This window comes from Rhopilema esculentum, unplaced genomic scaffold, assembly GCF_057945365.1.
Source record: "Rhopilema esculentum isolate cy_ngs unplaced genomic scaffold, ASM5794536v1 HiC_scaffold_36, whole genome shotgun sequence".
Taxonomy (NCBI): Eukaryota; Metazoa; Cnidaria; class Scyphozoa; order Rhizostomeae; family Rhizostomatidae; genus Rhopilema; species Rhopilema esculentum.
Genome location: NW_028300847.1, coordinates 955619 through 967599, shown reverse-complemented (window position 1 = coordinate 967599; position 11981 = coordinate 955619). Strand labels below are relative to the sequence as shown.

Sequence of the window (11981 nt, the reverse complement as noted above, 5' to 3'; positions counted from 1 at the left end):
TTTCTGCTTTTTCAGCCAATCGCAGGTCATTCTCTGTTTTCTTTTAATTCCAGATATGATTCAAGTTTAAGTTGATAGACTTGTTTGGATTTATTAATTCCCGTGATTCTGAAATTTTTTGTATCGACGGGGGTTCATCACATGTGGAATTATCCCAAGTAAGCTTGTAATTAAAAGTAGAAAAGCTTGTTATCCTTTCAAAATGAAGTGATCTTTCTAACAATCCCAAAAATTTCACAGATATTTATTATAGATCAGTTGCTGCTCCAGCTCACAAATTTATTTCGTTTTAATTTGTGTTCAACTCTTTCAATGAAAATAATAACAAAGTAAGTTTTCTTGAAGTATAAATTTCGGGAAAATTTTTTGCAAAGATGTTGCGATTGAAAAACTGAATACGTGGGAATTCTCTTTTTGTTAGTCAGCTTGTTTGACGCTTTTGCAATCCGGCGTGGACTCTCATCAGCAATTAAACCTCCGTTCAGAAGGAGGCCGTGGATCAGTGGGTTTCAGTGCACATGACCTGCTTTTACATTTGCTTGTGATTCATGAATGATGTGAAAGTGAGGCTAATTACCTTGGAATACAATGAAGGCCAAGCTGCTTTTGCAACTGGCCTGACCCTTTAATTATTGGTAGACATAATCAATTGGCCTACCTGGCAGTGCTATACGATCATTTGTCTTATTTAGAGTAGATTTAATTTGTTGCAAATTTCCACTAACTTAATGCTAAAGTAACAATGTGACAAAATCGTTCGCGGGTTTCGTATTGAAGTTGATGTATCCACACACGAAAATCGAGAAAAAACTCAATAAAGTTTTAAAATATTTCAACATTCTTACCATATAGACCCGATTGGTACTACCTGGCAGGGTTCCCTAGCTCAGAGCTACGAGCGGTGGCCAACGGCTGACTCGGCGGGAGACAGGCAAGGAGGGTGGATGAGCTACGACTCCAGGGGTCAACGGCTTCGGGTGGAAGAACTCCTGGAAAGAGGGATAGTGTCTCTTTAAAAACACTGTAGAGGTGATTCTGGGGGCCCATCTCTACTTTTAGCCCCTTTTAGTTTTATCTATGACCATGACAACAAATCAAAACTCAGATTTTGGGATAGTTGGAGGGTCATGGTACCTGATAATAGAAGATGGTACCTGATGATGATAAAGTTTTAAAAATTTTTAACATTCTTTCCATCTAGATGATTTTTGGACGGTCTAAGTCTCAAAGAAATTAAAACTTAGGTCATCTATGCCACCATTTACTCAAAACATTGTCGTATGCAGCATAAAATAAGCAAAATTTTTAATGCGATCTGAATGAAATGCCCCAATGTAGTTTACAAAAAAAGAAAACCCAAGACTAATAAGGCTGTATCACAAGGGTGAGATCGAAATTTAGCCTTTTAAGTGGTGGATATAGCGTACTAATATTTTCCAAGTCACTTTTGAAAAGTTTTTTCCGTTATATTACCAAGCCAAATGTGTACAGTTTTAACGAAAAGGTCCTATGACGTTTTCGGGGACCCAATAATTTCCTCAATTTTATAGTCGGAAGAATCAAAATGCAGATTAAGAATCGCATGATTTTTTTGTTGCAAAAACAGAAACCTATGATAAACGTTTTCAATTCATCATGGAAACATGGAGGAACATTGATAGCGCTCCTCAAGGTACTGTACTTAGTCTTCTACTGTTTATCCTTAGAATTTCTAATTCAATATTCCTTCATGTTTGGAAATGAGTTAGAACCATGTGCATTTGTATCTAGCCTCGATAAAGACGAGTTACTCACATTATTTTCTCATATTAATGATTGGTCTAGCATCAGCAACATGTTATTCTTGCAATGGGAAAATTGTGCTATTCAATCGAGAAAGATTTAATATCAATTTAGCTACGGAGCCAGGAGACATCCATATTAAGGAAATGTAAGATACTTCGGATAGAATGGAGACCTTATCTCGCTAGATTTTCAAAATCCACATAGTTTGCAATACTTGACACGAGAGGCAGACTTGGCTTCCTTTCTTGCGTTTAGATTTTACTCGTGGTTAAAAGGTAGGACTTTATCTTATGCTTCCTTATTTTTTTAAAGTATGGAACAGCTACAGTTGCCATCCACAATCAGTTTGAAGAGTGACATATCAAAACTGGCAAGAAAGAATTTGGAAATAAATCCCATATAATGTTTTTTATGTTGCTATAAAGCATCCAAAGGTAGCTTTTTGGAGACTGAGAAGCTATCGATCAGTGTTCTGGTCCTTCCCTGCTCCCTAGGATAATTGAATCAAGATCTTAATATGCTTTAACCCTAAGGAATTCACGAAAAGTTTAGCATCCCTAGACTATCCCATACATGAACTATACCATACATGACATGTAATTAAGTGTACTGAAATATTTACAGGAAACATCTTAAAAGATTCTAAGAAGCATTCACCAAAAAGAACGATTAGAATTGAGGGACAGTACACAATATGTTCTCTGATGAACTCATTACTTTAATGAAAGAAAGAGATAGGACAAGTATTAATGCAGTAAGATTTAAAGAGGAAGAAGACTGAAAAATGTTAACAGTTACTCAAAAGTCAAGAAAACAATATCAGAGAAGAAAAAAGAAGGATCATTTCAAATCCAACATTGAAAATCAAAGGATGACAAAGAGATGTGGAAGAAACTCAAGGAAATATTTCTTAAAAAAAGTAAGAAAACTATTGACGCAAAAAAGTTATGATCAATAAAAAGATTAAACAGATCCAAAGAAAATTGCTAATTCATTCAATGACTTTTTCTAGGAGATTGTGGCCAAACTTTTTGAGAAATTCAAAAAGAATGACAAAGTAGAGAATATTGAAAAAATGATTAACGAGTCTTTCATATTTCAAGCAACAGTAGCTACAAATATTAACAAAATGTGAGGCTAAGAAAATGGCAAATCCACAGGGATGTAGGGACAGCATTACTAAGTCCATACCTGTCATATACCATTAACTTTTCACTCAAAGCTGATGAGATTCCAGAATGCTGGAAATGCAAGTGAATTTTTTCGATCAAAAATTGACCTTGGTAATTACAAACCCATTTCAATAAACCAAATTCTTTAAGGTTTTGGAGCAAGGTGTACTTATCAGAATCTCACGCATTCTCTTCAATGTGTACTTATCAGAATCTCACTCAACCACAATATCTACAATTTATGTCTCTTGGATTCATGAAAAAAGTGGTAAAGGCTATTATGTAGATGCTATCTTTGTGATGATCATAGCATTTTTCTGCATAAATTAAGCTGCTACGCGTTTACGAGACTAAATACGGATGGCTTGAAACATTTTAAACAAAGAGTTTGCTATGTTGAGTAACGTAAAATCAGACTTCTTGGAAGGAGAACTCTATGGTGTACTTCAAGGATCTGCTTTGGGCCTCCTACTGTTTTTGCTACATATAAATGATCCTACAAATGCCATAAATCTTTACGCAGATAACACAGTCATGATCGAAAGTGAGAAGCCTGCTGAAAGACCCGAAAAAAGCTCAATATAGAACTTAGTAAAGCAGAAATTTGCTCCTTAAAAACAGGCTTACGCTTAACATCAAGAAGTCAATTACATGATCAAAAAAGACTAAAAAATTTTACATTCAGATAGGAACAGAAAATATCTTTGTTCTATAAATTGGAAATAAATATCGTAATTATGTTGACTTTGCGTAGCAGTCATCGTGTAGCAAGCCTACATAGTAAAACCTTTCCTGGAAATTTCTATGAAAGCTGTCAAAACCAGGGACATAAGAAACAATACAATACCGGAGATGCCAGCATGTCAAGAATGTTTTTAGACCCACAACAGAGTTTGGCAGACAGTGCATGAGGTTACGAGAGCCCTGTTGTCTGGAATACTCTCAAAACTCAATCCAAAGCTCCAAATTACGATTCATTCAAAAGAACATTACTAAAAGCTCATTCTGAATAAGAACACTCTTTCAAAATTTATCAAAAAAGAGATTAATGTTCATATATTTTTGAAAATTTTTCTTTAAATGGACAGATTTTATAAACTGTTGCTATTGTGATATCAAGATGACATATACAGGCCTGTTTTATAAAAGATGGTATGTGTCTTTTGTTTGTGTGTGGGTATATGAGTGTGTATATAATCGTACAAATTTTCCTTTGATGTCTTTTAAACGGTTTTGCTATTAATATTTTATACACAAATTATTCTAAAAACATCTTAGTATTTCCTGAGCATCTTAGTATCTCAGTATTTCAGTATTTCATGAGAAATTACGAATATGAGCTCAACTTATTCTTAAAATCTTTACTACTGCCCTTTCTTCATCATGAAAGCACTGTTGGAAACGAAACAAGCTTACACCGTACCAACTTGAAGAGGCCTCCTCTAACGCTTCTCTTATTCGCTTCTGGATAAATGGTCGAATTGTCAAGGGCTTCGAGCCAGGCTATTATTTTAAGCCAATTTTAAGATTTAATGAATTTTAGGCCTCGTGATTTTCTTCAAAATTCATTTCTACAAAAACGTATACAACTAGTTATTGTTTCCCAAGAAAATTTGGCAAGACAGGAATGTCTTTTATGACGTATCCAGGGCAACCTCGTTTTCATTCAGAATCCATACGCAAAAAGGCAAGCTCGACGTTCCGCCATTTTATTTTGAAGTTCCAGATTTTAGTCTGCACTCGTCTCAAAGCAAAATACTGTGGAAATGGATGAAGTTGGTATCGCTTCTTCCGGAGATTATGCGGCATTGACCCGTTCTTGTTGTATGTTTCAAGAGAAGCCCCTGGAATTGGAAACAGCTATATCTATTTTGGAGAATGTCGAACAGTACAGGTCGATTGCATATCCCCCAATGAAGCCTAAAGGGGGCGAGGTATACTTGTTTATGCCCCAGCTGATTGAAGAACAAGGTAAGCAAATTGATTTCTAAGGTCTTTAATAGAAAGAGAAATCGAGAAAAGAAAGAGCAGAAGTTTTCCTTTATCTAAACCATAATTTGTTTTGCTTTGACCTTGACCGATAACTTTAGTATATGCATCAATACTTCTCCAGTTATTCATTCTCTAAGAAAAGGGGAAACATTTTCAACAAACGTCTGAGTTTTTTGTTCGAATCTGCCGACTTCTTAGAAATGTGTGACAGAGAAATTTGAATTTTGGAGAAACAAATGGCAGCGCCACAGGGGGAGGGGAGATTGTGGGAAACGGCACGCTTTCTTACATTAAGAGAAACCTGGCCTGATGTTTTATTCTGAGAGCCCCCCCCCCCCCCCCCCCAGCGTAGTGGTTTAGCGCAGCTTTCTCATGATAAAGTGAATCAAAACAGGGCCTTTGGAAGTGGGGGAGGAGGGTGCCGGGGGGCAAGAGGCAATGCAGTGGGAACTCCCCCAATGCAGTGGGCACTCCCCCCCCCCCATTTGAATTTCATTTCCACAGCACTGCAAATATGATATTTTATTAGTTGATTGGCAAATGGGATCATGTGCTATTAACTGACTTATAATGTCTGTCTAACAAACAATATATTATTCAAACAAGCACCTTCAAAATATTTGGGCCTGCTTTATTTTCCATGGATGCAGTTTGGAAATATTTGGGCCTGTTTTGTGTTTTAACCTTGGTGTTTATTTGAGAAGGATGCAGTTTGGAGAAGTCTATTATAAAAGATACTAGAAGCAGGAGTGAAGCCAGAGTGGAAAGACTGAGGGCAAAGGCGAATTGAGCCACTGGGATATTTGGGGGTTCAAACTTTTGAATGCTAAAAAATGTCCTTTTGTGATAATATCTTTTGCCATTGGGAAGGCATCTACCCCCTTTTGCATCCCCCTCCCTGTGTCACTGACTAGGAGCTTATTTGTACCATAGCAGTATGTATATAGTTCTTGGAATAATTTGGACTAGAAATGATTTTCCATCTTAACTTAAATTGCAATTCATCTTCAGTCTATTAAATATTCATGCAGTTTTCTCAGTCAAGAACATATTATAAGGAAAAGTTCAATTTCGTAGAAAAAAAGAAGAGGAAATTATTGGGTAGGGGTAGGGATGTAATTACATTAGTTTGCTCATATCTAGGTCCATAACTTGTTATCTGTTTGCAAGTCTTATTTATTATTGTCTTATCAAATGATGCATGACCAGCTGTGATATAAAGTGATGTGTGACTATAAGCGAGGGTTGTAATGCTAGAGGGCTGGAGGGGGGGGCTTAGTCCTCCATGTTAATGCAAAAAATTAGCTAATTTCTGCTTTTGCTTGTTTTTAGAAATATTTTGAGCAAGTACCCCCCCCCCCTCCCTTAGTATTTTGGTAGCCCTACACCACTGCTATAAATGGAGCTTGATTGAACAATTTTGCATATATTTAGGTTAAAATTATATGTGCAAGTAAACAGTAGTGTGGCTTTAAGCAAAGTGACTATAATTGGCATCGACTATTCTTCTTATCATGTTCTAAGTTGCTTGTAACCATTGTCAGCTTTAGTTTACTCTAATTATGCCTCTAGTGTAGTTGGTTTTAAAGTTAATTAAAAAATATGCCATATTTTGGATTCTTGATAAAACTCAATCTTGATAAAGACAGTTTTGGGATCTATTTACGAAACATGAAAAAACCACTTTTATATTGAAAGAAGGAGTTTGTTTTTACCTTTAAGACTCTATATAGGTAACATTCTCAATAGGCAAGCAGAACTGATTGGGCGACCTCAACAGTCATTTGCTCACTTTTTTGATTGGCCCATTTCAATCCACAACTGGTTATATAAATTTTTCTAGCGTAAAGTTTGTGATCTATGTTCTGACATTAAACTCTGAAGAGTGTCAGACAAAAATCTTTAGTATACTAAACTTTTTGCTTTTTTGCACCAGTCTGTTCCAATTGACTTCCAAAAATGATTTTTACTGGATTGAAGCATAATTTGTCCAAGGACACAGATATATTGGGGGTATTGCAATCCCCACACCCCCAACACCCACTGGTAAATCCGTCCCTGTTTTCCCTTTACATCAAATTACACTTGCCATAGGAATAGCCACTTAAAAGGATGGAAAATGTATTTACAGAATGCTAATTACGTCTTTTGGCCAAGAAACGTCTGCATCCATCAGCACGGTTAAAGCATCTTTGCCTGTTGGGTTCTCCAGTTTTTTCTAGATTTCAAAATTTCATTCCAAGTAGCATCTTTTCCGCACACTTTGATACATACGATGACGTTTTACATGAGATGCAATGCTTCTTTTTTGTTACGACGATTGGAAGTTCACCATCGTGTGGAATTGATGTTTCATTCATCATTTATTGTTTTCTCTGTTTCATGTTCTTTTTCTTTCTTTGCAATAATTTTAGCACCTATTTCAAGGCCACTTTCAACCTGTGCAGACTTAAAGAAAGCTTGCTTTGATCTGGCAACCCCTGTTAATTAACCAAAACACTGCAGAGTAAATGATGATAATACGGTATATTTTAGAAGATCTGATGAGACAAGTAAGCTCGAGACCAAATCGCATCCCCTATACCATAAAGTAGAAAAATATGCGTAAAGACACTTTCAGTGCAGCAATTTACTTCAGCGTTGAAATTTCTCTTTAGAGCCAATCAAGAATATTTTTGGACCCCTTGCCCCTTGTTCCCCATTCCCGATTTGTGATTAAAATGATAAAAACATACAAGTTTATAAGTGCTTGGTAAAATAGCATTTCCTTAGAGTTAACAGAAGACAGTGAATCATTGTTATTTCTATTAAGTCAATATTTGCAGATAAATCAATTTTATCTTTCAAAACTATCGTTTTAGATAACTGGAAATGCGATCACTACCGATGGTTAAACAATGGCCCAAAAGAGATACCTCGAAGAGGCCCACTGGTGCGAAAGCTCTATTTCTTGGCCCGAGTTCCAGAAGGGAAAACCTTTCAGTTTCAGAGGCATGCTTATATGCTCATTGCAGACACACGATCACCTAAGCCTGTTCTTGTACATTATATTGGAGACGAGTCAATCATGATAGATTTCCCTCATGGCAACTCCAAGAAAACGATCAAGCCTTTCTTTGCTGTTGCACCGTCTGTACGCAAAGAAATCGCACGCAAGTCATTGGCAAGCCCTAGTGACATTATTGAATCGATGAAAGTGAAATCTGAAGAAGGCAATAACCCAGCCATGACTCCGAGGAACAAAAACCAGATTCGGAATTTAAAGCGAAGGCAACGGATGATAGAGGCAGGCAATAAAATGAAGAAATCGTCACTATGTAACATGCTTGACATGGTTGAGAATATTGCAGGATTCGTTCATTTCCTTCAGACCGTTCCTGATACTGTCTGTGTCGTTGGATTGCCCGAATTGTCGTCTGCTTTGGAGGATTTGCTGAAGTTACCTTCCGTCGATCCTGTTGTCTTCTCTTACTGTGAACCATTCAAAATTGGCAGACTAAATATCGCTGTATTTTTATTCGAACATGTTGCTTTTGTCGGTATGTATTCATACCAAGTTTTCTTTTTAATATCACAAAAAACTGGGCATTGTAAGAAATTATGAATGAAATAACGAAAAGAGCCATTAATATCCAAGAGCTGTTAATTAGCTATGGTCTCCTTTACCAATATATTTCATATAAGTTTTTGTTAGCAATATGTCATTGCATTTTCCTCTAAAAGTGTATCTTATAGCTATCACTCCGCCCGTCATTAATTGAATTCAGTCAGTATATTTCCTATGCGAAGAATGATATTTTTGACGTGTTTTTGTTTGTTCCTCGAAGGCAAACCTGGTTTCCCGTGCTTTGCTGTAATTTACGACTCTGAATGTGCATTTGCTCACGAAAAGTTGCTCAGAACAGTGGCAAGCAGCGTTCCATCTCTCAATAAATATAAAGGGCCTATTGTTACTGGTCGCGAGTCTACTATCACAGAATGCATTAAGTCAGTCTTTCAGAACTTGTTTGCCGTCACGGACTGGGAGCATGTTGTTGTTGAGTCCCGCCTTTGGCTGCGTTCGACTGGTGCAACTGTCTCTCAAATTAACATGTTCACAGACCATCTTCGTCTTCTTCTGGAGTCACCAACTAAAGATATCTACGAAAAAAAACTTAGTCGATGCTCAGAGTCCTGGACCACGGAGTTTCGACAGCATTATGACAATAAGTTGAAAGATGCTATCGAGACGCGCCTAGGCCAATGGATTCTGCAGAGATACAGTCTGTTCAGCAAAGACCTTGGTGTAACTGACATTGTCAATCAAGATCTTCAAATACTTATGCGAGATTTACAAGATATCAAGGACCCAACTGTAGACACGATTGCGATTGCACTGTATCACATCAGTGTTCATTTGGCAAATGAGATAACAAAGGGCTATTGTAATCTGGGAACGTACCGCCTACGGTCAGAGCTGCTTTATTTACTGCGCCCCTCTGATGAAGTTTTCATTTACGAAAACACTTACAACCCAGCAGCAATAGTTTCTGGACTGAAAGCCAACCGCCTGCCGTTCCAACCTAGTGGAATTGGAGACAAGATTGATGAAAATGTGCGGGCAGAGCGCATTCATGCCGCAGGAAACGTTGTTCATGTGAGTCAGCTGCAGGCCTTTTTGGTGAAAGGTGTTAGTGATGACATACATGCTGTTAAATTATATCCCCGCGAATATTGCACATGTCAGGCAAAAGAAGTGTGCTGTCATGTTTTGGCAGTTAAGCTCAGTTTAGGCTTGGCACAAAGCACTGTGAAATCAAAAGGGACTCCTGCCCCATGCATTGTTGTAAATGTCGCCCAACCTGTGCCAACAGTACCACAAGTTTGTGAAGAAGGAACTGATGCTTCAGCTGTGACTGTACCGCAAGCAGTTCACGGGAATCAAGTCAATGCTGCTGCACAAACTATAGCGAATCTTATGGCATCTGGCGCCACAGCAGCTCAACCAGGTGCAGGGCAACAGGTCTTCACTCTCGATTCTTTTATCGAAGCATTAACAGTTGCCAGAGAATGCATAGTTACACCAGCGAATGACAATGCGGAGGCGATTAGCCAAACCAACTAGCAACTATGCATGTCATAAAAGAATCAACACTCTCATCCACGATCGCTAAATCTTGACTGTGGAGAATATAGTTCTAAACTCGTTATTTTTGTATTGAATCACTGCTCCTTTGATTTTTCAGACTCTCTTGACCATGTGGCTGGATTTTGAAGGAATTGTAATAAGTTAAATATCTTCCTCTTGTGAATTTTCAGATCAATCTTCACTCATAGCTGTCATTATAACCCTAACGTTAGCTACACAAACCAGGGGCGTCGTGGCTCCTGGCAAAGGGCCGGGAGAATATAATCATAAGGGGGCCCGCTTTTGTATGACATTTCCAATCACAAGCCACAGGTCGCCAAAAATGGTACATACGTACCTTGAAACCACGCACATACGAGAAATTAAAAAGATGCTAGTTTTTATCATTTTCAAAGCTTCATTTGCTATTTTTGTTGGGGTGTATCCCCTTATCTCTAACCATAGTTCTCTAACTCAACTGCAAAAAATGTGGAACAAATCCAATGCTGTAGTGCCCACTTGATACAAACACAAACGCGACATAGCACTTACGTGCACTACGAGCGAAGCTAGCAGAAAATTTCAGAATGTTTTAGCAGTTGCTTTTGTCCTGGGTTTTATAAAACTCACTTGGAAGGGACCCACCGGGAAATTTAGGCCACAACGCCCCTGACACAAACAAGGAAATTTAAATTAAAGATCGGTTTGATGTTTGGCTTTGAATCCTGTTTGACGAATTCCATAGCATTTTTTAAGGAATTCAAACTAGTGGGAAAATTTTTTCTGTATCACAAATAAAGACAACTCAAAACTAACTACATATAAATATTCTGTGTCTGTCGTAACCGCAAAGACATGATGTCGTCGAGCTCCAACTATGACAGCACTTACATTAATATTGAAGTACATATACAGATAATCTAAATGACAAAAAAGATAAACAACAACTTAACCGGGTGTCTTAGAAGGACCACATCCCCCCATCCACATTATTGTTGTTAATAATTGATGGAGTACCATCACGTTGATATGGAAACAGATCAAGCTATTAGTGGAGCAAGGAAGTAGTTCATTACAAGACTCCCGGTACAAATATTACAGAAGAAAAGGAAAATGAAAAAAAAATAAGAAACTGCTGCTGCTGCTGCTTTGTGATTGAATTCAATCTGAAAATATTTTCGTATTTTTGATAAACAAAATTGTTGCTTCAAGAATTATTCGATTAATAATGACATTATCCTGAGAGTCTCCGAACAGAAGCAAGTCACACAAACATTTATCATCTAGATTGACATTTGAAACAGGAGTTTCAGAGAGCTCATCAAAGAGATCTAGCCGCATTGAGTCAAACAATGGGCAGTGCAGAAGAAAATGCTCGTTGTCTTCCTTGTCACTACCGCAATTTCAAAATAGAGTAAGACTATCAAAGTTGTGTTCATTCAGTACACTAAACTTTAAACGCAACTTGGTGAGCAATCTGACTTAACTGAGAAAAGGATGCTGAATTTTTAATCTCTTCATCAGCAAATTCCACTCAAGCAAGGTGTCACTAAAGTATGTGTTAGAAAAACGATTGGTTCTAGCAACCTTTACTTCATAGTCACTAGGATATCTAAGACTGTAATTGAGTTGACGTTCAGGAGGGATTCCATGAAAAGCGTAATCTGGTGTTTGTGATTTAACTAAGTTTAAAAATTGCTTAGCCTTCAATACCACCTCCTGTGATACAGACTTTCCCGTCCTAGTTCTTCCTATAATATCTGCCTATTTGTAGTAGTTAAATCATGTAGTAGTTAAGGGTCCTTTTTGGTTCTTCGTAGTTAATGGTCCTAGGGGTCCTAGGGTCATAGGGTCTGGTTTTTCCAGTATGCTTACCTAAAGGTAGACCTTGATACCTACTGGGGATTGATATACCAAACATCGTA

The 11981-nt window shown here is 37.5% G+C and overlaps 1 protein-coding gene across 1 annotated transcript; it reads left to right on the top strand.

Annotated features, from left to right (window-relative positions):
• Positions 1-4618: 4618 nt before the first annotated feature.
• Positions 4619-10223, top strand: LOC135688016 (uncharacterized). Its single transcript, XM_065204691.2, has 3 exons — positions 4619-4928; positions 7811-8488; positions 8777-10223. Exons 1-3 carry the CDS (start codon positions 4724-4726, stop codon positions 10051-10053), a joined length of 2160 nt encoding a protein of 719 aa, XP_065060763.1. The 5' UTR covers positions 4619-4723; the 3' UTR covers positions 10054-10223.
• Positions 10224-11981: the final 1758 nt, after the last annotated feature.

Coding starts and splice junctions, on each gene's coding strand:
- LOC135688016 (XM_065204691.2), top strand. CDS start 4,724: ATGGATGAAGTTGGTATCGCTTCTTCCGGAGATTATGCGGCATTGACC. Junction 4,929..7,810: donor CCAGCTGATTGAAGAACAAG/GTAAGCAAATTG, acceptor CTATCGTTTTAG/ATAACTGGAAATGCGATCAC. Junction 8,489..8,776: donor CGAACATGTTGCTTTTGTCG/GTATGTATTCAT, acceptor TGTTCCTCGAAG/GCAAACCTGGTTTCCCGTGC.